Source organism: Choloepus didactylus, chromosome 17 (assembly GCF_015220235.1).
Source record: "Choloepus didactylus isolate mChoDid1 chromosome 17, mChoDid1.pri, whole genome shotgun sequence".
NCBI lineage: Eukaryota > Metazoa > Chordata > Mammalia > Pilosa > Megalonychidae > Choloepus > Choloepus didactylus.
The window spans coordinates 76,431,857-76,459,677 of NC_051323.1; the positions used below are offsets into that span (position 1 = coordinate 76,431,857).

Below are 27,821 nucleotides of genomic sequence, written 5' to 3' on the forward strand. Positions count from 1 at the left end.
ATGGCCAACTTCAGAGCGGATTCTTCAGCAATGTGCCTGCAGTTTATGTCAGGCAGGTGAGTCAAACTGACCACAGCCGCATCCCACCACTGGCGAAGTTATGCCCCTGCACGGACAGCATGGGTGCAGAGAACGATACACAAAGACAGCCACAAACGCTTGGAGATTCAGAAGGATTTACGGATTCCTGGTGGTTTCAGTTTGGTTAAAGGTGAAGAAGGGCTTGTGATGACCACGTGGGATGGGGTGGCCTGACATGTCGGTGGAGGCCTCTCGGGCCAGGCTGGTGGTGGGCGGCAGGAGACGGTCAGGTCCTGAGGCTTCGCCCTGCGAACTGACAAGGGGCAGCGAAGGTGCTGGGGGACGCTCGAGGGGCCTGACACCTTGGTCCTGGTTGGACCGGCCACTCAACCACCCGGGCTTTTCGTCTGTGATGCAGGGTCCACCGACCCTGTCCTGCTCAGCCCTGGGTGGGTGGAGGGCTGTGGGGGGTTCTGTGTGATAGGGGACACAGCCCTTGGGGGAGTCTGCGGATATCTGTGTGAGCCAAAGTGGAGCCATGCAGTGGTTCATGCCCAAGCCTGGAGCTATTTTAGGAAATAATCAATCCAAGATGCTTTGGGTTATAGCCATGATAAGTCATAAACCTTGACATTCTGCTGCTCAATGAAATTAATGCCTGAGAGAAACATTGTAAAAACTTATGGGAGAGGAAGCAAGCCAGTGTGGAGACTGAGATGGCTGTCCAAGGACAGTGGGTTATCATCCTGACTGCTGGCAGGGCGGCTTACACACGCACACGCATATGAACATGCACACAAATACATGTGTGCACACATGCATGCACACACATATGTGCACACACACATGCACAGAAATTCGCATGGACACGTACTCATGCTTGCAAAAACATAAACATGCACAACCTCCACACATCTACACATGTACACAGATGCACGTGGACATACTACACATGCATGTGTACATATGTATGCATAAGCACACACAGTCACATGGGCATGCTACACATACACACACGCACGTGTGTGCACACAGTGTGCACCCACTTTCAGTCTCAGTGGAGATGGGTGTGTGAGGCAGACTTGTGTTAATTCGGACAATGGATAATTATAATTTCCCCCCTTGGGGGCCCCCACCTGAGGAAATGCCTGCTGCCCCTGAATTTTTAATAAGACAGTGATGGTGTTTTTGCCCTCCTCACTTCTCAGGCACTTTGGTATCAGTTGCAGTTGTGTGCAGTGAGTAAGAAAGGGCAGTGAAGGGGAACTGGGACGTCAGGGTTTTAAATCACCAGGGCCACAGGGTGGGCTCTGATTGGAAAACCAAGTAAGGAACACTGCTTTTCCTGTATCCCAGATGTTCCCAACCCCACTCTGTCCTCCTGTGGTCACCTGGCCTCAAGCGGCCCCGGTGGGAGGCTGTAGGGTGGTGGCTCGGGCCGCAGAGCTGGGCAGAGTCTGGGGGAGCCTGGGGAGCTGGGGACACTGGAGCCTCGGGGCGTGGACCTGGTGGAGGCACAGTGAGGCCGTCTGCGGTACAAGCAGGGGGTACTTAGGCCCAGATGCACGTGGTCAAAGGCCAGAGGCCACGTTAAACACAAGGGAAGAGCGATGGGATTGTTTCATAGTTTAATAATTGCCTTGATTGGTTTGACCGTTCATTATAAAACCCATGCATGTTCATTATAGAGATTTTAACTTAAAAGGTAAGAACACTAGGAGAACTTGACCTTGGGCTTGTCGTGTTTCCAGGTTGAGAAAATGAAGGGTTTTGTGAGTCGCAGCCTCGTCATAGGAGAAGCTCTGTCCATCGCCGACCTGGCCCCAGGGGTGAAGGTAAGAGGCCCGTGGCCCCGGAGGAAGGTGCTGCCGCTGCGCCACCGGTCTCTCGGCTGGAATCGGTGCTTTTAAAGTGGGACACCCCGTGGTCCATCCCCCGAAGTCCCCTTGAACCATTACCCGGGTTTAACGACCTTTAACGTTTGCCACGTTTATTATCTCATTCTCTCTCCCTCTCTCTCTCTTCTCTGAACATCCGACAGCAGGCTGCACACATCACGCTCCTTTACCACTTGATTCTTCCATGCACACATCCTAAAAACAAGGATGTGCACCTGTCGAACCACCTCACGTACAGTTAGCAGGTACAAGACGTTTAACAGTGAGAGAAAGCTTACAGTCTATATTCTAGTTTTTTTTTTCACTTGTCCCAATAATGTCCTTTGGGGCATTTTCTCCTCCATTATTAGATCCAGTCTAGAATCGTGCATTGCATTTAAATGTCATCCCCTTTAGTCTTTCTCTCTCTCTTTTTAAAAATTAGGTAACTTATGTACAACATAAAAATTCCCGTCTCAACCACTCCCCCCCATACAGTTCAGTGGGAGCAATCATGTTCACATGGGTGTGTGGCTCCCACCACCATCCATTACGGAAACTCTTTCATCACCTCAGACAGACCCTGCCCCTGTTACGTGTTAACTCCCCCTTCCCCTCGTCCCTGACCCTCCAGTCCCGGTCACCTGTACTTTCTGTCTCTATGAATTTTCATGTTTTAGTTTTTGGAATCATACAATACCTGTCCTTTTGTCGGGCTTATTTCACTCAGCAGAAAGTCTTTAAGGTTCATCCATGTTGTAGGGTGTATGGGAACTTCATTCCTTTTTAAGACTGAATAATATTTCACTGGACGGATACCACATTTTATTTATCTGTCCATCTGTTGATGGACACGTGAGTTGCTTCTATCTGTCGGCTATTGTGAATAAATAATGCTGCTTTGAACATTGATGTGCAAATATCTGTTCGAGTCGTTGCCTTCAGTTCTTTTGGGGCTGCAGATCATATGGTAATTTTTTGCTTAGCTTTTTGAGGAACTGCCATCCTGTTTTCTACAGGGGTTGCACCATTTTACATTCCCACCAGCAATGCAAGAGGGTTCCTATTTCTCTGCATCCTTGTAAGCACTTGTTATTGGCCAGTAAAAAAAAGCCATTCTAGTGGGGGTGAGGTGAGATCTTATTTTAGTTTTGATTTGCAAAGTTAAAATAACATTGAGCATCTTTCCATGTGCTTGTTGGCCACTTATATATCCTCTCTGGGGAAATGTATAATCAAGTCTTTTGCCCATTTTAAAATTGGATTGTTGGTTTTTTTGTTGTCGAGTTGCTGGAGTTCTTTATATTTTCTGGATATTAAACCTTTATCAGATCCATGACTTCCAAATACTTTCTCCCATTCTGTAGGTTGCATTTTCACTTTGTTGATAATGTCCTTTGATGCAAAAAAGCTTTTAATTTTGATGAAGTCCAGTTTTTTTTCTTTTTTTGCTTGTGATTTTGGTGTAGTTTTCACGGCCCCATTTGTTAAAGGGACTGTTCTTTACTGTTTGAGTGGACTTGGCACCCTTGTCAAACATCAAAGGGCCATAAATGTGTGGGTTTATTCCTGAACTCTCATTTCTATTCTTTTGCTCTGTAAATTTGTCCTCGTGCCGGAATCACACTGTTTTGATTACTGTAGCTTTGTAAGAAGTTTTAAAATCAGAATGTGTGAGTCCTCCAACATTGCCCTGCTTTTTCAAGATGTTTTTGGCTATTCAGAGCCCCTGCCCTGACTAAACTAGAGGAAGGGGTAGCAACGGACAAGACGGAATTTAACAAAGGATTAGGAATACTGAATCTCTATATAATTTTCTTTTTCTTAGTTGCTAGGGTATTAGAATCACTAGAAGGAAAGAATTGAAACGGTAGAACTCTAACCCATGGCATCCTTTGAAATTTGTTCTACAGCTACTTGTTAAAATGTAATTTGAAAGTTATCATCTTTTTGCATATGTTATGTTTCACAATAAGGAAATAACTGAAACTATGTAACTGTAACCCATAACATTCTTTGAAATTTGCTCTTTAACTTCTTGTTAAATTGCACTTGGAAAGTTATCACTCTATGTATATGTGTTATATTCTACAATAAAAGTATGATTAATAAAAAAAAGAATGTATTAGACACTAGCTAAAGAGTTGTAGGGGTGAAACATGCTACCTGTTTTAGTTTTAGGAGATTTTCTGAACTTGACTGCTCATTTGGTTTGGGATGACGCTTTGGGTGGGTCCCCCTTTCCTGTGCTGAGTCTGCAGCCAGGCTGCTGGGCGCCAGTGCCGTGCGCCCGCCGGGGTTCTCTGTGATTCCCCGATGGAGGGCCCTGCGCGTGTCGGGTGTGACCAGCCAGCAGCTGGGGACCGTCCTCCCTAGAGGCTGCTGGAGGCCCTCCCTGCCCTGTGCCCCCGTCCTGCTGTCACGTGGCTGAGGGCCCTCCGCTCGCTGCCACTGAGGCACGCAGGTGTTCGTTGGCCGCGGTGATGAAGGGGGCAGGCTCCCTGTGTCTACCCCTGCCCCACCCAGGCCGTCGGCTCCTTTCGCTGCTTCCGTGACGGCCCCCCTGTCCCAGCACACACAGGAAGCTCACACACGTCCCGGGGACCACTGTGGACCCAGCTGTGTCCCAGCCCACCCCTGCAGCCACCCTGTGGAAGGGGGGCTGCTCACAGCTCGGCCAGTCCTGGGGCACAGTCTCCTCCCAAAGAGGGGGCTGGAGAGTCAGCAGCAGCCGCAGACCATCTGAAGAGAAAACTGGGGTTATGTGGAAGCAGGGAGGAGGGGTGCTGACTGGGAGGGAGAGGGGGTGACCCCGAGGGGGAGGGGTGTTGACCCGGGGCAGGAGGGGGTGACCCCGAGGGGGAGGGGTGCTGACCTGCAGGCACAGCAGATGCCGGTGCCCTGGAGTTGTCTTGTCTCTGCAGCCATCGCGCTGCCCTGTCCACCGGGCCCTACCCAGGCGCCCCTTCCCCTTTCCCCCTTGTCAGCGGCCCTTCTTGAGTGCTTACCAAAGACGAGGTGAGGTGTGTGGCAGCTGGTGCTCGCCGAATCCTTGTGGCCACGCTGTGGAGCTGTAGACATTGGACAGTGTGGCTTTGACCCCAGAGCTGCCCTTTCCTGGGTGCCGCCTTGGGCAGGTCCCTTCCCTCCCTGAACCCTGGTACCCTCATCTGTCATGTGGGGTGATGATGTCCCTTCTGGGCTCTGTTGTGTTGTGGGAGCCAATGTCTGTGTGCCTGGAGCGCAGGCCCGGAAGGCGCAGACATGCCCGGCATACTCCGCTTGTCACAGGAGGAAGCCGAGGCCGCTCAGCCAGGTGTCCAGGGCCCCACAGCCGGTGGGCCCGGCCGTCCCCTCCCCAGCTGCGTGCTTGCTCTGCAGCTTTGCTTCATCCATCAGCTGTCGTGTTTGCTGACTGTTTCTCACCCCACAGCCTGAGGTCAGCACCGTGACTGTCGCACAGACATCTCGTTGCTCGTCCTCTGGAGGCCCTGACGAGGCCCTGGGAAGACCAGGCAGACGAGCACTCGGAGTGGCCTTCGGAGGGGCTGGACTGGGCAGGGCGGACTCTGTGGGGGGCCTGTGAACCCCGAGCATGTCTGCAGGGGCGCTGGGGCTGCAGGTGGCAAAGGGGACGGCGCTGAGGTCTCGCCCTGGGTGAGCCGAGTGGGCACCTGCTGAGGCCTGAATTGTCTTGAGGTTGCAGGCTTGCCAATGATGCCCTGTGTTGTCTGTTTCCAGTGTGGGATCATCTACTGGCTCTTTGGTGGTGCGGTCCAGAATCTCAGGAGCCCGGGGCATGTTACTAAGTGGCTTCAGCCCTCCAGGTATGGCTTGTACTTTGCAGCCATCTCCTGTAGGCAGGAGACACTCCACAACAGCTGGGTGTGTGTGTGTGCATGTGTGTGTGTGTGTGTGTGCAGAAAAAGAAACAGAAACAGAGCATTAGGGCCATGAAGACCCTCGTTCAGATGTGCGCTTAGAGACTATCATTCTCTATTGCGCTGGGTCTGCCGCCTGCTGGCATCACGTCAGCCGTGGCAGGCTGAGTTTCCGCAGTTGTCTCCAGCGCACCTTCCCTCTTCCACCTGTGCCCCCCGGGCCTGCGGGCACAGCGGCTGCCCGGCTAACTCCCTCTCACATCCTGTCATCCAGGAGCAGAAGCGCATGGGGATGTTCACACTGACCGAGCGGGGCCACGGCAGCAACGTGAGAGGCATCCAGACGGAGGCCACCTTTGACCTCTCAGCACAGGTGAGGGCCTCGGCCACCCTGCCGCAGCTCGGGGTGCCAGGAGACCCGCTCCCCCAGTGTCGTCCTCTCTGGGTCCAGCGTCCCATCCTTGGTGGGTGCTCTCTGGCCGGGGGAGCCCAGATTCCGAGCTGGTGCTGACGTGGACACAGCGCACATGGCACCCGTGGTGCACATGCACTGCTCCAAGCTCGCTACGCGCACGCGTTACTCACCCCTGGGGCAGCTGTCAGAGCTGGACCAAAGCCACCTGGCTTGGCCCCAGGCTCCTGCACAGCCACGTCCCCATCAGGCTTCTGGACACCCCTGCTGTCGGAGCCCCTGAGTGCAGGCCCCAGGCCAAGCACTTATGGGGAGCGTTTCATTAAATGTTCTGTTCTCACAGGAATGCACTGTTGTCCCGCTTTACAGACGGGAAACGGGGGCTCACGGGTGGAGAGTGGCCCTCCGCCCTGCTGCCTCCCTGCCACTGACAGGACACTCGCCCAGCTAATGGTGCGTGGGTTTGCGCTGGACAAGTTTTTCTCTCCCCAAACCATGATATTGAAGTCACCTTGCTGTCATTAAGGGGGAAAATCCCTACAATTCTTACATATTTGTTTCTTCTTACGATTAATTTTTTTCCATGATCACAGTTTCCCCAAGTAGCATGAGTGATTTAGCTGCCCAGGAACTTCAGCAGATCCACCTTCCGCAGGGGCCTTGCAAAGGGGAAATAATAGCTGTGGTGATTCTGCTGGTCACTGCCTGCCGTGGGGGTGGGAGGGAGAACCAGGCCTGGTAAACGCGCCACTGAGCACTGACGGTGCGGGGAAGGCAGTTCCCCCTCCCGGGGCTCCGTGTCCCCTCCGTCTCCCTTCTCCAGTGCCGGGCACATCCCTGAGCTGCCCTCCTGAATGGCCGCACACACCCCTCACCTCTCCCGGTGGTTCACTCCTGTGGGGGGGTTGCTGTGTTTTTATTTCTGGGGGTGGATAGGGATAGTTAAGAGGCAAGAGTCTTAGTTTTACACCTTATGCTGATTAGCAGAACAGACGGCTGTGATCCTTCCAGCCAAAGGCTCTGTTGAGTGCCCACAGCCCTGGCTGCCTTACCAGCCTTCAGCAAACAGTTGACAGAAACCGTGAGCATATGCGGTACGCGCTGTTTAGTTCCAGCGGTAACCTTGTCGTCCGGCTGCTGCAGACTCTCCAAATCTAGTGTTCTGCCGGAAGTGACAGACCCCTCTCCACGGGGCACAGCAGATGTTTGCCGGGGTGGACGGCGCTGTTCCCCCCTCTGGCCCCAGACCTTCCGCCAGGCCTGTGTTTCCTGCTATTTTCTTCTTTCCTCTGACTGGTTGTGGCTCCCACCCCAGGGGCTGGTTTGCTGCTGTTATTTGTCCCCGGCCTCAAGGAACCCCTGTTCTGAGAAGGAACAGCTGGCCTGAGAAGACAAGGATGGCCTCTGAGACTGCTCCTAAGAGGATTCAGCTTGTCCGTTTGTGTTTCTGAAAAGCCTGTGCACATGTTAAAAGTTTCCCTGTGCAAACACATGTCCAAGAATGTTTTCTTAGGCTTCAAGGCTGTATTTCTTGGCCAGAGGGCAAGAGTAGTCTTTAGACTTTAAAATCTGAAACCTGAGATAATCGTGGTGGGATCCATGACCTGTAGGTTTAGGTTAGCCAGAGCTTCAGGATTGTCGACTCCAGTTAACCCCATAGTTCTGCGCTCCTGTCACTCCCCCAGGTGCTGTGGCTGGGCCCCGGGCCTGTGTCAGGGTGGGCGGTTATTGCTGTCTCTGCTTGGCAGGTGGTTTAAGGGGAGCCCAGGCGGCGAGCGTGACTGGGGAGAACCCCAAAGTGAGGGGGCGTTTTCCACAGTGGTCTTTTCTGGCCCCAGGCAGGAGGAAAGAGAAGGCCATGCTTTGAGCAGAGACTGACGACAATCAGCCGGTGTTTTCTCCTGCTGCGCCCTGAGCAGCCGGCCTCAGAGGGTCCTGAGCCAGAGTCCCCCGTCATCTCACAGAGACGGACTCGGTGCACAGCTGAGCTGCTTTCCCTTGAAGAGAGAGGGTTGTCCACAGGCCCTCCTGCTGAACGGCTCTTTTGAAACTTTGATTGTTTTAATAATTGGCCAGGAAAATGGAGACAGCCATCCAAAGGCCTAAATGCATTATTTCTGTGTATAAAAATCAAAATGAAACATGCCGATCCTTCACACAGTGGGTGACCGGCTGTGCTTGCCCGTGATCTTAACATTCTGCCTTCGGTGGGTTGGCTGCTGTTTCGCCCACAGTCCCCCATCACGGGAGCAGGGACACTCCTCCGGGCTATGGCTGGAGGCAGGAGGAACGAAGCGATGTGCCGAGAGGAGAAAAGGCTGGTGGACAAAAGAAAAACATGAGTGTGAGCTCTGGAACCCCACCAGAGCCTCGGATCCCGGCTCTCGCCCACCTTCCTCCTGAGCCCCACGGGTGGGGTGATTGGGGGTTAAGCAGTGTGCGCAGCACAGAACATTCTACACCAGGGCTCTTAGGGGGCTTGCACTGGAAAGTGTGGAAGTAAAAACCTTGGTATCACCCCAAGTTGGTTGTTGCAGAAGGGCTTTGCACCTCGGAGCAGGTGGCCTTGCCGGGCAGCTCACCTGCACCGGGCATTGCAGGGGGAGAGCCTGGGAAGAGTGAACCCCTTTGCTAACTGGAAATTGGCATCTCATTTTCCTGACTGGATTGTTTGTTTAAAAAGCCCCTCAGCGTCCTTCCGTGTCCTGTCCTTTTCACACGGGGGGTGGGAGTGAGCCGTGTGAAGTGAGGCCGCGCAGGGCTAAGCCTGTGGGCTTTTTGCCCGGTCACCCCTCGGCTGGGGTCTGTGCAGCCCCCAGACGCGTGGCCACCCGCTCTGCGGCTCTGCCTTCGTGGTGCCCGTCTCGTGGGGTCAAGCAGCTGAAATGAGCCCTAACGAGGGAAATTGTCGCTCTGCCGTCTCGGTGCAGGAGTTTGTCATTGATATGCCATGCGAGGACGCCCAGAAGATGTTCATCGGAAACGCCATGCACGGGAACTAGGCGGCCGTCTTTGCCCAGCTCTTCGTGGACAGAAGATCTCAGGGTTTGTCAGCAACACAGAAAGCTGGAATACCTCTTTACTATGACTGTCGTCCTTTCAGTATTGTATGCTGACAACCGTTTCACGGGCTGTTTTCATCATTTAAAAACTTCAGTGCTTGGATCCTTTCTCTCAGATACTCACGATGATATAATTTGTCATTGCATTTTTACGTTATACACTCTTAAGTGTGGGGCACAGTCACAGGAAATGAATTCTGGGACCAGAGTGATTTTATGCCGTTCTGGGAAGTGCATAAAGCGGTGTGCATATCTTTAGACAGAAGAGACTCAGAGCTCTGTCTTTGCTCCATAGGGCCGCACTGCATCGTCCCTGTCCGGGATGAAAAGGGACGCTTGTCCCTGGGGGTGACAGCCGTTGATATGATGCACAAAGAAGGTGAGTCCTAGGTAACCCCTCTGCCACCCTCATCAGCACGTCCCACCGGCTCCCAGCCCACCCACCCCGAAGAGAATCTAGCCCAACTTACCGAAACGGTGAAGGCAGGGATCCCCACCCCGAGACTCTGATTCTGACACCTAATTAAGAGTCTTAGGGAGAACTGTTGGAAAATGCGGGGCGCCATGGACAATATGCCGGGCTCGCTTCCTCCCAGATCCTCTCATCTTCCCATGTTGGGTTCCTGAACTCTGACCCTCTCCTCCCTGCTTCACTTGGCTTCCTGGGGTTGACTCGGCGAGACCAAGCCCTGCCTGCGGGCTCATCGCTCCCCGGCCCAGCCCACTGGAGACCAAGAAGGGGGTGAGGGGAGAAGAAAAGCACGAGAGAGGGAAGGGGCAGAGGGAGAGGGCAGGCCTGCGGTGGGGAGATGGTCTCGCCCAGCCCTTTGGTTTTCACTGACCGCTGCAGCAGCCGAAGGAATGGGCCTCAAGTGGGTTTGCAGGTGTTTTTAATTTACCTGCAAAGGGTGACTTGGGCCCTCGCTGGCCCTGGCCACCCGTGTGTCAAGTGTTGCTGGGAGCACATGGGCGGCCCGTCTCCTGTGAAGTGGTGTCAGGAATTCCAGAAAGTCGGCTTTGGTTTCCTTGTAAGCTCCTAATTACAGGTCTGTCCTTGTCAAGGGGTGATGTTCTAAATAGAGAAATGCTCTAAATAAAGATATTTTTCCAGATTTAATCTCCCTAAGTGGTTACGAACAAAATGCCGATCCTCTGCCGGGTGTCGTTGGGAGATGGGTTGTGCAGCTGTCAGGAGGCAAGGAGCTGTGTCGCCCCACCCCTCACTGCTGTCCTTGTGGCCACTTTCCCTCGACTTTTCAGCATTTGCTTTCACAAATTCACCCCATGTGCTGAGGAGGAGGTGCTGGGAGGGAGAAGTGATTGCGTTCTGCTTTATCGGGACAGTAACCTGGCTTTCTGGCGTTCTCTGTGTTCAGCCTTGTTTTTTCATTTGCCCAGAACTCTTTCTTTCTAATTAGTCGCAAAACTGCTGGGGTGGGAGTGTGCTCCCCCAGGCCTCTGGAATTAAAATCAAGGGCTGTGCACTTGAGTGGAGATGAGCCTGGGAAGCAGCTGGGATTCTGATGGATGCAGAGATTTCCCCTAGGCAGCTCCTTTTCTGTCTGTTTGTTCTGGGTCTGCACGATGTGGACAATGGGATTCTAATACTCAATAACTTTCGGATACCAAGGGAGAACCTGCTGGACAAGCAAGTAGTTTCCCCTCACCCAGGATTACTGGGCATGTGGTTTTCCTGCTCTCCCAAGCCGGGCCCAGGTCCTGCAGGGTCTCGGGTGCCACATGTGCAGGCTGCTGCTCCCTGACTTCCTTACAGTTTACTGAGCACTGTGCTATTAGTCAGGGTTCTCCAGAGAACAGAACTTACAGGAGACACATACGTGTAAACATTAAGAGGTTTATTATAGGAATTGGCTGATGCAACTGTGGGGATTGGCAAGACCAAATTCCGCAGGGCAGGCTGCAGGTCGGAAACCGATGGAGGTGATGTTGAATTCCCCAGGAGAAGCTGGCTGAGTGGAGATAGAAATGGTTCCTTCTGACTTTTGAAATCCTCGGTTCTGGCTTTTAAGGCCTCCAACTAATTGAGTGAGGAGACGCTTCTCATTGCTGAGGGCAAACTCCTTTGTTGATTGTAGATGCAATCAGATGTAAATGCAATCAACTGACTCTACCTGTAAACCCATCTACAAACCACTCTCAGGGTAGTAATCAGGCCAGAGTGTGCTTGACCAAACAACTGGACATGAAAATCTACACAAGTCGACACATGAACTTAACCATCACAACTAATTGGAAAATGTGGATAAGCAAATAGAAAAAAATGATCCAAATGCTGTTACTCAGACCTAATGATGTTGCACTTTAATGTACGTCTCTCCAGGCATTTCCACCTGTTGATATACCTAAAGAGAGATACGTTTAATGTTTACCAAATGAGCTTCACTTATGGATTCCATTTTTTATAACTTATTTCCATTTAACATTATGTATCACATGTTTTTTTAGAAGAATAAATACACATTTATGATATTTTTAGTAGCACTGTAACAGACCACTAAATAAATGTTCTGTAATTTGTCTATGCAGTCAGTCCCTCATTGTTGGGTGTGAGGTGCCCCCCTTTCTTGCTGTTCTAAGGCGGTTAGTTTTATTCCGCCTTGGGGTCCTTTGCGGTGGCGGGGAGGAGGAGCCGCTCTCCACCTCAGGGCTCCTGTGGCCGCCGTCTCTGGGTGAGTCACAGGTGAGAGACCAAGGTGGGCTCCGCCCTGAGGCGAAGGTGGCCCGGGGCATTCTGGGAGTGGAGCTCTGCTCTTCGCAGAGATGAAGAAATGGCAGTTATCTTTCATTTTCTCAGTGGCATTTCATACTGGCAATAAAAACAGAACCACAGTCATATTCAAATTGATGAAAGAGCAAGAAATCAAGCTTAGCATAATCAGCTGCCTTCCTGCTTCCCCATGGATTTGCCTTTAGCATTTTACTCCTCTGTGTTGCCTGCACATTCTTCCATGGGGAAAAGTGGTAGGAGATGTGTGAGTTTAAGAAGAGTGTCTGGGAAACACTTAACATGGACCAAATTCTGCTTAAGTTCTTTTCCCCTGTGACTTGGTAGGAAACAGGAGAGCACGTCAGTCAGCCTGCCGGGTGTCGACGCTCCTGGGCACCCTCGGGAGCCACCAGGGCCGTGGGGGCGGGTCTGAGGACAACTTCCTCGGGGGCCTGCATGGTCCCCGGTCACTCGTCACCATCATTCCGGTCGGGGGGCTGGGGGGGGGGAGGAGGGAAGCCTCAGCAGGGGCCCCCACCCCTCACCTGGGCCAGTCCTCGGCCAGAGCCGGAAGTTGGCTGTTTAGCCCCTGCCATGCACTGGAGATTAGGACGTCCGATTCTGCCAGAAAGGACAATGACAGCGATGCATCGCCTGGAGAAGACACAGGGATACGCAGACCTTCTTTGTTTGGCAAGATTTGGTCTTAAAGCCTTACAATTGGTATTTAAGCTGCCCCCACAAACACTGCAGGCCAGAAGCGTCAGGACAAGTGTTTTCTTGGGGTTTGAGGGAGGAGCCACAGTGCTGGGGTGTTGCTTCATCACCAGATCAAGGCTGATTTACGGATTCAACATATGCCCCATCAAAGTCCCAGCTACTTTTTTTTTTTTTTTTTTTTGCAGAAATTGACAAGTTGTTCATAAAATTCATAAGGAAATTTGGCTATGGAATAGCCAAAAGAATCTTGATGAAGAACAGAGTTGGTAGACTCACACTTCCCGATTTCAAAACGGGGTGTGGTTGTGGCATGAGGATAGACATAGACCAGTGGAATAGAACTGAGAGTCTAGAAATAAACCCATGCCTTTATGGTCAATTGTTTTTTTTGTGAGGATGCCAAGATAATTCAAGGGGAAAGAAACGGTGCTCGGGCAACTGGGCATTCACACGCGAAAGAAGGAAGTTGGAGCCCTACCTCATACCGAATACAAAAATGAACTCAATGTGGACCACAGACCTAAACGTAAGAGTTAAAAGTATAAAACTCTGAGAAGAAAACGTATGGGTAAATATTCATGACCTTGGATTAGGTGATGATTTCTTAGATATGACACCAAATGTATGAGCAACAGAAGAAAAAGTGAAAAATTGGGCTTCATCAAAATTAAAAACTTCTGTGCTTCAAAGGACACTTTTGTGCTTCAAAGGAAAGTACAAGGATAATCCATAGAGTGAGAGAAAATATTTGCAGATCATGTTTCTGATAAGGCAGTTGTATCCAGAATACATGAAGAACTGTTAAAAACGCGACAATAAAAAGACAAATAGCCCTGTTAAAAATAGGCAAAGATATGAATAAGTATTTCCCCAAAGAAGATACACAAATGGCTAATGATCACATGGAAAGATGCTCATTATCATCTGTCATTTGGGAAATGCGAATCAATGCCAGTGAGATGCACTTCACGCCCACTCGGCTGGGGTGGTGGCCTGGAGCTGCACCCCAGAAAGACAGGCCCTGAATCTTCACCCACTGCAGGTAGCGCCTTTTGATGAGGCAACTTCAGTGAAGGGTGGCCCAGCTGAGGCAGGACGGGTCTTTGGCCCACTGCTGGGGTCCTTCATGAGCAGAGTGAAATTCAGAGAGAGAGAGAGAGAGAGAGAGAGAGAGAGAGAAGGCCGTGGGAAGAGGCCGGAAGTCAACGGAACTGGGAAGCCAGGAGAGGCGCCGTGTGCACCACCCTGTGGCAGACAAGCCAGGGGCCAGGGGGTGCCGGCACCAGCCCTGGGACACCGTAGTCTGCCGGGAGAAGGCATCGCCTTGAAGACACCTTGGTTTTGGACCTCTCTTGGCCTCAGAACCATAAGCCTGTAAGTTCCCATTGTGGAAGCCGACCCCTTGTGTGCTGTTTGTTTTAGCGGCCAGGAAACTAAGACAGGTGGCTCTAATAAAAAGGGCAGTAATAAGCAGTGGGGAGAATGTGGAGAAACTGGAGTCCTCGTACGTTGCTGGTGGAGATGTGGATGGCACAGCCTCAAAGAATTCCCCTGTGGGCAGCAGTTCTACTTCTGGATGTATTTGAAAACGTCTGCAAGAGAATCGAAAAACACAAAACGTGTGCACCAGTGTTCACGGCAGCACCATTCACAGTTGGCAAAGCGCAGAAACAGCCCAAGTGTCCATCCGCTGGTAAGTGGGTAAACAGAATGTGATGTAGCCATATAATAGGATAGCATTCAGCCAGAAAAAGGAATGAAATACTGATTCATGCTGTAGCGTGGATGAACCTCAAAAATATTAGGCCCAGTGAAAAAAGCCAGAAACAAAGCCACATATTGTATGATTCCATTTATAGGAAATGTCCAGAATGGGCAGATCCACAGAGACAGAAAATAGATTTGTGGTCGCTGGGGGCTGGGGGCAGGGAGGAAAGGGGTGTGACTGCTGAGGATGTGGGGTGCTGAAAATGTTCTGGAATTAGCGGTGATGGCTGTACAACTTTGTGACTTTATTAAAAGCCACCGAATTGTACCCTGCATTTTATGGCCTGTGAATGAGATTTCAGTGAGACGCCCCGATGTGGCTGAGAGTGGCTGTGCTCACTCCCGTCCCCTTCGTCAGGGGCCACTGCGCAGGCAGCAAGACGACGGGACGGTCACCTGCTCTCACCCCCACAGGTCGCGCTTGCTCGGGGAGCTCCGAGAAGGTGGAAACGTGCGTGGTTTCTATGTGCTCGGGGCCGGCAGCCTTCACTTGTGGCGAGTGCCGCTCTCCTCCTTTGTGCTCACCCACCACTTTCCCTCCTGCCCCCTCGCAGGTTTGGCTCCGTGACTGCAGAGGTACAGTACTGGTCACCCATTAAGGACAAGGCCGCACGGCTCAATGCCATGCTGGCAGTGCTGACCCCTTCGTGACTGGCTGTGGCCTTCCAGGCGATGGGTGCCATGCAGGTAGGTGGCCCCGCTGTGGGTCCCTGTCTGTCCTGGGCGTGGTGACAGTTTCAGGAGCTGGAGCCTCCAGGGCTGGAGCTGGTGGAAGGAGGTGGGGGCTCCCGGGACACGCAGAGGCCGTTCCGCGCCTCCGAGGATGGCTTACCGGGCCCCGAGCAGCCGGTCAGGGGGGTGGAGGGTGGCCACAGAGCCACAGGAGGTGCCCCAGCGGGAGACGGCTGTCGTAACAAGCACACCTGCTGCCAGGGGCGCTGCCGGGAGCCGACGCATGGGCCAGGGTTGGAGTGGCTCGGCCGAGCTCCCCGGGGAGCGTCTGTCCTCGTGGCTGTGTTGGGGTGACACTGACCTCCAGGCGGGATCCATGGAGCCATGTGTGGAATTTATGCCCTGCTTTCCCACCAGCCTCCCGTATATTGGGTTGGAAGGAGCAGCAGGGCGAGTCTCTGGAGGGCTCTCCTGCTTGGGGCTCAGCACTGTCTCGTTCTCAGCTCAAAACCTGCTGTTTGCACCGTGGCGCCCAGGGTAACTGAGACCCCCACGGATATAGGCTTGGGGCAAGAAGCCAGCTTCTCCACGCAGCCGCCCCTCACCTGAGCTCGGCTCACGTTTGTCGGAGAGTGTGACGACGCCCCTCTAGCCTCCTGCAGTGTCCGCCCCAACCGGGTGCCCCCCACGTGCTCCCTCGGGGGGAACCTAGTGCTCGACCCCCAGCCCCTGACCTTCTGTCATCGGGGGAAATGGGGTCCTTGAACGGGGCCTGGGGGGTGTTGGGTTCTGGCAGCTGAGGCCAGGCAACGGCCCCCTCAGCCGAGCCTTGGGGTGCACGAGGCACCCGGGGAGCCCTGGGGGGAGGGAGAGTCCTGGGGGGAGGGCAGCACATTGATCCCCAACATCAGCGCAGTGTCAAGTGCTGTGGAAAACTGCTGCTGCTTCAGCTTGTGACATAAATCATCTGGCCCATTTTCAGGACCCCAGAAAGAGGTGGAAGGAGGGAAGCCAGAATAGCCTAGACGGCATCACACAGGAGTCGGGATAAAAACTGGCCCTGGGGCTGTGGGAAGCTGCCCTCACAGCATCCGCACCCCACACTCCTGCCCTGGCGCCTCTGGAACCCCCCGTGGGAACCGTGGCTGAGCAGCTCTGGAGCGGGCCGTGGTGTGACCCCGCAACGAGTGGCCTGCCAGCTCATTGGCCGTGGAGAGGCAAGGCCGGGTGGGGGACACGGGCAGGGCTGGGGTCTTCCGGCAGCGTGGGGAGGGGAGTGGGCTCACAGGTGGGTGGTTTCTACAGGAGTCCTGTCTCCTGTTCTGCTGGACACTGTCCAGGAGCCAGGCCTGGCTGAGGTATAAAGGGGGTCCCCAGGGGTCTCGGGGGCCACCTTTGGATCCCTTCCTTGTTGGGCGAATGAGGTGCCTGCTCTTCCCTGGTGGCCTAGAGTGTGTTCCCGAGTGTGGCTCGGAAGTCGCCCCTGCCGTGGCCAGCCGCCCTCCAGGCCCCTGGTTTCTCCCCAGTAGGATGTCGGGGCTTTTCCGTGAGACATGCCTGGAGCCCCAGCCCCCAGTTCACGAGGAGGCCAGGAACATTCTGCAGGCCTTGGTTCCTGGGCTCCTGGAGCAACCCCGAGTCGGCCCCTGCCTGCCCCCCAGCCTTCCTGGACGTTGCCGGGCATGAGGACAGGTGGCCCCAGACATGCTGGGTCATCAGCCCCGTAGAGAGTGGCCCTGGCCGCGGGCACCTTGGTAGGGGTCTCTGGGGAGGGGCTTCAGCGCCCTTCCCGGCAGCCCCTCTGTCCGTCTCCCCGGCTGAAACTCCGGACAGTCCTGCAGGCTCTGCCTGCACCGATGAGGGGACACAGCTCCTTTCTTCCACGGGCCTTTTGGTGGGTTAGAAACTGTCAGGGAACCCCCCCCGCCGCCCCCGGTGCCTTCGCCAGCCCTCTGAGCCCTGGCCGGTCCCATCTTCCGTGGCTCTCTCGGTCCCGCAGCTTCCCAGCACGCAGAGAGCAGAGGGCTCCCTCTGAGAGGCTGTAGTAGCCGTTCTCTGACTGGTGCCCGGAGGCCGCGCCGAATGACATGGTTTGCAGGAGGGAAGGGAAAGGACGCCTGGGTGTCTGGCAGGGGCCTGAGAAGACCTCGGCCTGCGTGGGGGGCTGCGGGGCCTTTTCCAGAGGGAGGAAGGAAGCCGTGCAGGTTGCTGTGAGTGTGGGGTGCCAGGAGAAGGAGGGTGCAATACAAGCGAGATCTGGCTCCTGGTTGGGTTGCTTTTGCATGGTGGTGAGCGTGTTAGCCGGAGACAAGCTGGTCCGCACTTGCAGGAGTCTCCTCGGTCTCTTAAATTAGTTGTTGCAGACAGCCGAGCCCTGACCTCAAGCTCCCGACTCGGCAGGTTTGGGGTGGGGCCTGAGAATCTGCATTCTAACCAGTTCCCGGTGACGCTGCTGCTGTGGATTGGGGGTCCACTTCCAGGACCCCTGCACAGAACAGAGGGACCTGACTGTAAACTCAGCACATCCCCGCACTTCATCACCGTCAAGGGCCTCCCAGTGCCCCCAGCGTCAAGGCCCAAGTCCCCAGCACATGCCCGGCCCACTGCCCGGTGACCCCTGTCCTGCTGGCCTCCCAGCCTGCATGTGGCCCCTGTCATCGTTCCAGGGTCCTGTGCGGTGCCTGTGAGGCGGGTACGAGTCACAGGTGGTTCTGCCTCGCCTGTGGGACAGGAAGCTCCACGCAGCCAGGGCAGTGCCCCTCCCCGCAGCAGCAGGAGGTGACAGACCCACTGAGGGTTCCGTGGGGTACACAGGAGAGCACCTGGCGCAGGTCTCAGCAGAAGGAAGTCCCCGGTAAGCCTCCTCCTTGTCCCCCTCCCCCCATCCAGGTCTCCCTTTTCCTCCTACCCTGACGCACCCCAGGCCACAGCAGTGTCTTCTGTCCCCTCACTGTGTCTCCCTGCCACCCCCACCCCCACCCCCACCCCCACCAGGTGGGAGCCGAGCTCAGGGCTGAGCCTCCCCCTCCATGGCTCCCGGGACAGGTGGCCATGCTGGCTGGCAAGTGGGATGTGCCCCAGAATTTCTGGGGTGTCGGTATAGCCCGTGGGGTGCGCCAGTGTTCCCCCAGTGACTGTGGAGACATGCCCAGCAGCTCCGTGAGGATGCGACGCTTCTGGTTTTGGAGTGCAGTGGTCAGCCAGCCGTGGGTGGGCTCCTATGTGGTAACCACCGCGTGCCCGGTGGGGTCCAGGTGAGGCGCGGCTCAGGGCCCCGGTGGGTGGGGTGGGGGGGTCCCTCAGGGGACTCGTCTCCCATCCCCCAGGTCTTTCTGTCTGACCACCCCACCCCACAACCACACAAGGACTCTGAGCTGCCTCACCTAGTTCCCACAGGGCTGGAGCTGGGGTGTTGGAGGACCCCGAGCTTTTGGGGGTGGGTTGGGTGCCGCTCCCAAGTCGGGACTCTCGGGTTTTGGGTGGGGTGGACCCGGCAGGGACAGGCTATGGTCAGCATCCGGGGCTGCTCCTGGTGGTGTGACACTGTGGCCTTGTGGAGGCTTTCGTGTTCTCTGCACTTTAGTTTTCTTGCTGGCAAAGAGGAGGCTGAAAAGAATCATCTCGTGGAAACATGCTGCCCAGCCCGCTGGCTCTCCCACCATATCAGTAAATAACACTCACTGAGCACTTACCAGGGGCTGTGCTGGTTCTAGGTGCTTTATGCGTGGTAACTCCTTTCTCCGGGTCACAACTCTGGGATGACTCCACTGGTGTACCCACTTTGCAGCTGCAGAAACTGAGGCATGAGATGAGCAAGGAATTTGCCAGAGGCAGGCGCTCATTGGCATCGGTTGACAGCTGGTATTCATCACAGTAGATGGTCTGTGTTTGGAAGGATGTTGCACAGATGAGACCGACATGTACGAGGACTGAGCAGAAACGGGCAGCCAGACGTGTACCTGCGAATCAGAGGCCGGAGGTGCTGGGGCCTGGGCATGAGCAGCTGCATCGGCCTCAGGCAGTGGAAGGCCACAGCTGGGCAGCACACACCCTCCCATGGGGCGTCAACTGAGATTGCAGCTGAGGGAGCCCAGCTCCTCACTGCCCCTGTCTCCCCAGTCCCAGTGCTGAGCTGGGCAGAGAGAAGGTTCTAGAAATGGGGTTGCTGAGTTGAGTCGGGTGGGATCAGTGGATGCAGCTGGAAAGTTGTGCCTGCCCTGGACCCCATGGTGAAGCCGCTAGGAGCACAGACCCCAGAACCTGACTCTGGGTTTGCTTCTCGCCCCTCGTGGCCTTGGTAAATCTCGGACGTCTCCGTGCCTCTAGACAGATGACAACAGCACCCCTCATAGAGCTGTGGTGAGGCGAGCGAGCTCAGACCTGGGGAGGGCTCGTAACAGGGTCTGCACCCGCTGAATCTCCACGAGTGATGTAAAGACCCAAGTAGTTGAGTGCCAGCAAGCTAGGTTGAGTGCCAGCTGAGGTCGTGGGGTAACACGTAGCCCCCCTCAGTTGGTGGGGCTGCTTGGAGCTGGGGAGGAGAGCGATGGGCCGTGTCTGGATGCAGCCGAGCAGGGGTGGCTGAGCAGAGGGTCCATGGTGTCGGCTCGCGTCCTCCCGCGGGTCAGCGAGGGGCCTGTGGCTTGAGAGAAGAGCAGAGACCGAGTGGCCGCTGTCCGTGTATGGGACAGTGGGCAGCTTTGCCGTCTCTTGGAGCTGCAGGGAGGTTGGTTTTGGGTGGGATGCCCAGGACTTGGCATGCCAGGGCTGCTGGGAGGAGTCCTACAGCCAGGTCGATATAAACAACAGACATTTATTGTCTTGTGTTTCGGGAGCTGAGAAGTCCAAGCTGAAGTGTCAGCAGGGCCTGCTTCTCTTAATGGGGGCAGGGGCTGGGGTGGGGGGCGTATGGTGCTTCCCTGGCTCCTGGCTCCTGTAGGGTGGCTGGCCATTATGCTCCCTTGCTGGGCTGGTGCTCCCAGTCGGCCATCGTGTGCTCCCTGGCTGTCCGTGGTGCTCCCTGACCAGCTATCGTAGTGCTCACTGGCCGGCAGTGGTGCTTCCTGTAGGCCATCGCGTGCTCTCTGGCCATCCGTAGTGCTCCCTGGCCAGCATTGGTGCTCCCTGTCAGCCATCGTGTGCTCCCTGGCTGTCTGTGGTGCTCCCTGGCTGGGTGGCAGCCCACGGCCTCCCCTGTGTCTGACCATGCCCAGACTCCCTCCCGTATGAGGGCTCCTGCCACACTGCACCAAGGGCTCCCCCAACCCAGTTTGGCCTCATCTCACTAATCACATCTTTGAAGACCCTACTTCACAGTACTGGGGTTAGGGCCTGAGCATCTGTTTTGTGGGGACATAATTCGATCCGTAAGTTAGGCAGAACCTCCTCTGACAGGGAGCCTTGTTGGATGTGGTGTCAGGTTTGAGGAGGAGCCTGGGAGCGCCACACATTATCAAGGGTCCTGTCCACAAGAGTCTTTGCTTCCCCAGGAGGTATCCCGTTAACTGGGGTCTCATGTCCCCTTGTGATCCCCTGACGCCTTCTGACTATAAGGATTCCTGTGGCCAGAGCCCCTGCCCACTGGAGAGGGCACGTGGTTCTCCTTCTGGGTCAGTAGTGGCTGGCCTGTGGGGTGACTGGCCTGTGGGGTGACTGGCCCATGGGGTGACTGGCCCATGGTGGGGGGGCCTGGCCCTCAGGCTGTGCCATGCTAGGTGAGCACAGGGAGGCCGGCAACGTGTCCCCACTGTGTCCCCGAGGTCGCCTTGGGCTCCCACCCCTCTGCCTGGCTCTGCAGTGCCGAGCACGGGCAGCCTTCTCCCTGTCCCACTGGCAGCATACAAGTGCTCCCGCGCGTGCCCCTGAGCTGAAGACTGTGCCGTTCCCTTGCACCAATCATCTTGATTTCTGGGGCCAGCAGCACACAACTCCCAGGTTTTTGTCGGTTTTCTTCCTGCTAGGAGGCCACCTCTTTTCTTCTGGTGTCACTTTATGTTCATTTCTCCTTGTCGCTCCAATTGGGCCCATTTTTACTGTCTGCCAGAAAGTTAAATGGGTGGGGATGGGGCCTTTGTATTCACCGTCAGTACAAGCCCAGCTGAGCACTAATACTTGCCTTCCTTCCACCCACCCACCCATCTCCTGCCCACTCACCCCACTGTGGAGGACCCTGGGCACAGCATAACCAGTGACTGTATGACTGAGTAGGTAATGGGGAGCCATGGAGTGTTGTAGACAAAAGCAGTCACCCGCCTGGTTGACACCCTAGTTTAGAAAGGCTTTGCAGGCAGGAGAGCGTCAGGGGAGGCCAGAGGGTCCTGTCATCTGGATGCTGGTGTTTCCTGCAGTGCAGGGCTGGCAAGGTGGTCATCTGGGAGGCCACGGACACGGCAGGGTCAGCGATGGGGCTGACCACTCAGGGCAGGGTAGGGGCGCAACCTGCCAATGTGAGCCCAGGAGCCCCTGAGGCCTTGACAGTGTGTGGTGCTCCCAGGCAAGGGGCTCTAGCAGTTGATAGGCAGAGTTGACTCGTCCCGGCTCTGTGGACCCTTCTGGAACATGGCAGTCCTCGGCTGTGCGCTCTGTCCAAGGGCAGCGTTGCTGGCTGGAGGCGAGGGCCCCCTGAACGGTCGTGCTCCTCGGGAACTGAACGGTCGTGCTCCTTGGGAACTGTGGGTTGAGGGCCCTGCATGCCCCCTCCGGCCCCTCCGGCCTGGGCTCCCCTAGATCCTGCTGCGGACACTGCCTGGGCTGAGCGCAGGGGGGCGGCAGACACCAGCCGGGCCACGGGATTTTCTTTTCCTGCTTTCTTGCTTTGAGGGAAGCCCTGGGCCCCACTGTCCTGTCCCTGTCGTTTACTCAGCCTCCTGTCTCTGTGGGTCCATTTCTAAAACGCGGTGGCCATGAGGACGACGTGGGAACGTCAGCCAGTGATCGCTTGGCTCAAGGCCAGTCGCAGAAGTGGGATGTTGAAGATTCTTCCGGATCTAACTTGACTCACAAATGTCTTAAAAAATAAGTGTGCAGCACTTGGGCGGCTGTGAAGACGGCGAAATATTCCCCATCATGGTTCCACAGCGGTTGTGTACGTTTTCGACAGCTGAAATTTAGACATGTTTTTTGTGCTGCCTTTTTCTCTTAAGACCAAGGAGTAGAGACCCTGCACGGCCGGAGGCAAGCGGCCCACGACATGTGTGTCTGAAGCGGACTTAGGGAAGAGGTCACCTCATTCGGTGACCGCATGTTGAGGGCTCCGTGAGGCTGGGACCTGCTCCGGACAACTGCACTTGGCCCTGGGAGGGGCTTCCGGGGTCACCCTGCAGGAGGGCGAGAGGGTTGGGGAGGAGCCTGGGGAGCAGCGCACCCCAGAGAGAGGCCGCGGGTCTTGGCTGGACGGCTCTGGGATCAGGGTCCGCCCCACGTCCCTCCTGGAGACGTGGCTGCATGAGGCTGCTGCCGGGGCGCCCGGGAGCATGGGGTGGGGGAGAGGCCAGTCCTCGGCCCCCTCCCCACCTGATGGGGCCCGGGAGTGGTGGCTGTTGGTGACTGTGTGTGTTTCAAGGAGCAGCCCTCCCCTTAGCAGTGCCAGGGAGGCCACGGTGCCATTGCGAGTGCCGTGGCTTCCAGTGGCTCTGCGCTTGGGTCCTGCTCAGAGGGAGCTTACCCTCCCAGCCCCATAGGTGACCACCTGGCACAGGTGCGAGGCGCCTCCTCCGGGTGGAAGCCCCTACTCCCCCTCTGGGAGCATCCTCTGTGGCCTGGCGGCTCAGTAGGTGATGAAGGATGGGCCTGTGGCCTGGGAGCTTTTCCACCTGACTTTTGACATCAGGCATCACGAGGAGCTTTCCTTGTTGCTCGCTCCACATTTCCGTACTCGGGTCCATCCTTAGCAGTTTCCCCTGGAGAAGGGCCGCAGTAGCTCACACAAACGACAAGGACCCCAGGGAGTGCTCCCTGAGGGATTTACTTATGGGCACCCACTCCTCGTCACTGCCCTGGGAGCTGGGGGCTGACGGGATCCAGCTTTCCAGATGGGGACAGTGGGGTATGGGAAAACATAGCACATGGCCAGAGCTCCCTGGGCCCCACCCTCCATCATTCTCCTGGGAGAGGCCCTTGGGGTGGCACAGACCCGGCTCACCGCCTCCCAGGCCACCTCGGCCCACAGATGAATTTTAACCAAAGGATCAAAGAGGTTTGGAATCTGTTGTCCACATTTAGAAGCTTGGAGGTGCCACCCAAACTGGGATTTGGCTGATGCCAAACGGTTAGCGGCTGGGCCAGCACCCAGGCTGCTCCCACCGTGGCCTCGGAGCAGGTGATGTTTTGGTGGCGTTGCTGGCTTGGCCTGGACGTGGTGTTGGCACAGTCCCCAGCATCGGCACGGTCCCCAGAGTCTCTGTGATCCCTGGCGTCAGTGTGGCCCGGCATCGGTGTGATCTCTGGCGTGGTCCCTGGCGTCGGCCTGCCGTGAGGGAGGGTGGGAAGAGGGGTTCAGCCTTTGCATCTGAATGTCCCTTCGTGGGGAAAAAGGCCATTTGTCATGACATTACCGAGTGGACAACCTCGAACCTGCCCAGCGGAATGCCTTCGAAGGCGTCTGTCTCGGACGATGAAATCTAAAGAGCTGAAAGTCCACACTTCTCAGATCAATTTTTAGAAACACACTGGGCCATTTAAATTGATCTTTACAAAGCCCTTTAAGCCTTTAGAAGTGCAGCAAATTACTGTTTAGTGGAACATTTGTGTGTTGTAACCAGTATGTTACTTTAGATGAAACGACGACATACTGCTACTATATTTGAACTTTAGTGGTTTCATCAGAATAACACGCACATGATAAAGAGTTTATGGTGGAAAGTAACCGCCCCTCACCGCGTCCCACGTGGAGAGGTGGCTCTCTGAGGTCCCCACACCCGGAGACGCTCTGTGGGAGACGCTCGCGTTGCTCTTGGTTTGACCATTCCGGGCGTGATCTGCCTCTGCTCTGAGCTGGGAACTACTTCACCTCCACACACCCCCTGCTGCCCCTCCGTCCAGAGGTGCTGCCCCGCACTGCTTTCTGTTTCTACATTGTTGGTTTTAATTATCCCAAGGCACCTAGGTCCTCTCAGAAATTCCCAGCGCTCCATCTCGTCTCCACGGCACCCACCCCGATCTGTCGGCTCTGCCCACTACTGCTATATCGTCACGGCCGAGGCGATCGGTTTTGTTCTGTGGCCCACACCTATTACGGTTAGCTGTGGAGGCCCAGGCAGTGTGCGAGGATGGAACTTCCACTCTGTTGGCTGCTGTTGCTGCGTCTTCACAGCCGCGGCACAGTGTCCATTTTTTATGTCTGGAATGGTTTATATTTTGACCCCACATGTGATCAATTGTTTAGTTGAGACTTAGTCGGAACACTTTTTCCCTTGAACTTTAAAGTTGTTGCCTCATTGTCTTCTTGCCTCAGGTCTGCTGATAGACAGTGAAATGTGCCCCCCGGGAGAGCTGGGCTTTGTCGCTGGAGGCTGATGCCTGGCGATGTGGGACTTCTCCGTAAGGTATCTAGGGCCGTGTTTCATTTATCTGGCTCGGCACTTGGCAGGCTCTTCCATTTGGAAACTGGTGTCTCGTTTCATTCTGAGGAATCTCCCCCCACAATTCTTAAGTAGTTAATTCATTTTTCTGTTTTGCTTTAATCCCTCAGAACTCTAATTATTTGGTGGTTGGACTTTTTGGCTTGATGGCCTCTCATTTTTCCCCTCATATTTCCCAACTGCATTTGCTCTGTGCTCTGAACACTTTCCTAATCAACATATTTTTATTTGCACAATTATTTTTAATCTTTAAGAACCTTTTCTCTCTTGTCTATTCCTTTTCTATAATAATATTGTTGCTGTCTAGATGCAGTTGTTTCTGTGATGCTGTACAGCTCTCACCTGGAGGTTGTGTGTGCTGTTCTGTTCCCTGCAGCGTCTCTGTCCTCTTGGGCCTGGTTGGTCGATTAGGGGCGTGGAGAGGGTCGGGGGCAAAGGGACTGGAAGCCGGAAATGGCCATCCACATGCTGTGAGTGTGGTCACGGGGTCACGAGTGGGATTGGAGCAGTGGCCCCCAGGTCAGCCTCGACCATTTGGGGATAAGCCCCAGGGACCTCCCGCTGAGTTTTGAAGGATGAGCAGAAATTGGTAGGTGAAAAGGAAGGGGCAGGGCACTGTGGACAGTGGGGAGGCCACACGTGGCGTGGAGCAGGCTGGTCACAGGTCCACAGGGAGCTCGCTTGCTGTGCCCAGAGCTTCCGGGGTTTGCTGGGGAGGCCCCAGTGGGGTGAGCTGGCCGGGTGGACGGGCAAGCCGGCCCGCAACAGAAAAGGGCTTGTGAGCGGGGGCAGCTTGCAAGGACCCTAAGCAGGAGGGGGCCTGGGCAGATTTCAGTTTCAACAGGTCCAGCTCCTCAGGACCGAGAGGCGTGGCCTAAGGCTGGCCTCGGCCTTCTGGGGCCTTCTGCCGACAGACCCTCACCTGTCCCTCCAGGCTGCCCGCGTCGGTAAGAGGGGTGATATTTTGGTCTCTGTCTGCCACTCCTCGGTTTATTTCTCAATTTGCACAAAAGCCGGGTGGGGGTGCCTTGGAGACCCTAACATAGGGTCCAACGAGCGGGAGGTGCTCTTCCTAGTGAAAACGTACGTGCTCCCGAGTCCCTGCTGGGCAGCACAGCCATGCTCTTGAAGATTAGGGCCTGGCTGCCTCATGCCTGGTTTGGAGGTGGGGGGAGGCCTGCTGGATTTTCCGGGCTCAGAACACTCGTATGGGGTGACACTCGCCCGCCCTGTCCTCTGGGTGATTTGAGGTCACCACTGAGCTCCCCTTGAGGCCATCGTGGAAAATGGATGCTGGGCGAGCTGGGGGCCAGGGTCCCTGAAACTTCAGGCCTCTCGCTTGGCGATGGGCTTATGCTGACCATGGGCTGCGTCGGCCGTGGGACATCCCAGGGATTCCCTCCTGGCCGTCTCCGGGTCGGGGGCAGCCCTGGACTGGAACGGGCTTTTCGTTCCCAGGTCAGGTGTTTGGGGCGGTGGGCGGTGGCTCCAGGGTGATCCCAGGGTCGTGTCTGCCTTACCGAGCTTCATCTGGCAAGAAGGTTGTGATGGTCCCGGTTCTCTTCCTAGTTAGCCTTGTGAGAACGACGTCCCAGTTTTGTCTGAGTAGATGCAGTCACCGCGTGAGGCGCTGGGACACGGCACTGCTCACCCCTCCTTGCGTTCTGCATCGGATCCAAGCATTTTTCAGTCCGCGCTCGAGTTTCCTCTTAAAAGATCTGATCTTGTGCGCCCACGGGGAACCTCTCCCGCCGGTAAGTCCCTCTCAGATCCCAGGGGAGACCCTTGTGGGTGCTGAAATGTTGTCCCAGCACCAGATCACGGAATGGCTCCCAGTACAGAGAGCACACTCCCTGCCTGAGGGCGTGACGGCGCTGTAAGTTCCGGAGGATAGAGCGTGGGTGTCCGTCCTGCCCCACAGGTGGTTTTGGTCTTGTTGGAAACGATTCCAGCCCATGGTGACGCTCTGGGAGCAGACGGAGGCTCATGGCCGGTGAGGCTGGCTTGGCTGCGGTGCCGGCGGTAGAACCCGCCTGTCTCTCGGTCAGGCGCGGAGAGGACAGGCTGAGTTTTCCGTGTGTAACTTCCAGAACTCGGAGGGGTGGTTCCACGCTCTGTCCTTGAGTGTTGTTCATTTCTGGGCCAGTGTGGAGACCTCGCCCAGGAAAGTAAAGAGGTTTGATGCGATGCTGTGCAGAAGGAGACGGTCTCGGAGGAGGGCAGGATGGTGGCCTCTGGAAGGCTGGGACGTGGTGGGACATGGAGGGGGGTTTGGCTTTCTTGTCCTGATGAAGATTTTCCATTTTCCTCTGCTGCAGTGTCCTCTGGTGGTTTCTGAGTAGGGAAGCAGCAAGGATCCGGTGGCTCAAGGGGGTCCTCTGGGGCACCCAGGAGGGGCAGCAGGTTTAGCAGGTGTCGGGCAAGATGGGGGCTGGGGATGGGCTCCAGCCAAGGCTGCGGGTGAAGGATGAGCCTAAAGGGGTGGCGAGCGATGGTCAGAGAAGAGCAGGGAAGCCAGGCACTCCTGCGTCATGGAGCCGAGAGAGAGAATTCCAGAAGGAGCGCGTGGTCACCCATCCGGCCGGAATCACCACTGCGTGACCGGCTCGTGCTGAGTGCCTGGCGCCCTGTGTGCCCTTGAATTCTCCCTGCGGCTCCCTGGAAGTGCTGCCGTGGAGCCCTGTCGTAGGGGCTGAGGGTCAGTGCGTGAGGAGGCGGTGTGGACGGGGCATGTTGCTGGTGGCCCTGGGTGTGGCGCTCACTGCCCGGCCTCGGTGCCTCGTCTCCGACCCCATGAACACTGGTCTCCTGGGACACTGCGGGACCCGGTGAGCCGTCGTCTCAGTGCGTGTTGTGCTTCACACTGTGCCCTGTCACATACGGGCGCTGCTCCATGGCCTCTGCATGATGTCACTGTGGCTGAGTGGCCGAGCTGGGCGATGGGCCAAGGCTGGGGAGGGGGGTCCGCAGCCAGGGGGTGGCTATGTGGGCAGGGGTGCTCACTGCAGAGAGGGGGGTGCTCTTGGAGGGAGCCAGCCCAGTGCGTCTGGGCCCCAAGGGGAGAGCCCAAGTGCAGAGGGCGAGTTGAGGCTGGAGAGAGGAG

General features: G+C 55.8%; 1 protein-coding gene across 1 annotated transcript in view; it reads left to right on the forward strand.

Moving 5' to 3' along the window:
- Positions 1-256: 256 nt before the first annotated feature.
- Positions 257-27,821, forward strand: part of ACOXL (acyl-CoA oxidase like) — a 283,084-nt gene continuing 255,519 nt past the window's right edge. Inside the window, 10 exon segments of the mRNA XM_037806647.1 lie at positions 257-353; positions 440-470; positions 1,466-1,535; positions 1,773-1,856; positions 5,640-5,719; positions 6,047-6,152; positions 9,122-9,236; positions 9,549-9,630; positions 10,827-10,901; positions 15,023-15,155. Of these exon segments, the coding sequence (XP_037662575.1) occupies positions 257-353; positions 440-470; positions 1,466-1,535; positions 1,773-1,856; positions 5,640-5,719; positions 6,047-6,152; positions 9,122-9,236; positions 9,549-9,630; positions 10,827-10,901; positions 15,023-15,155 (873 nt within the window).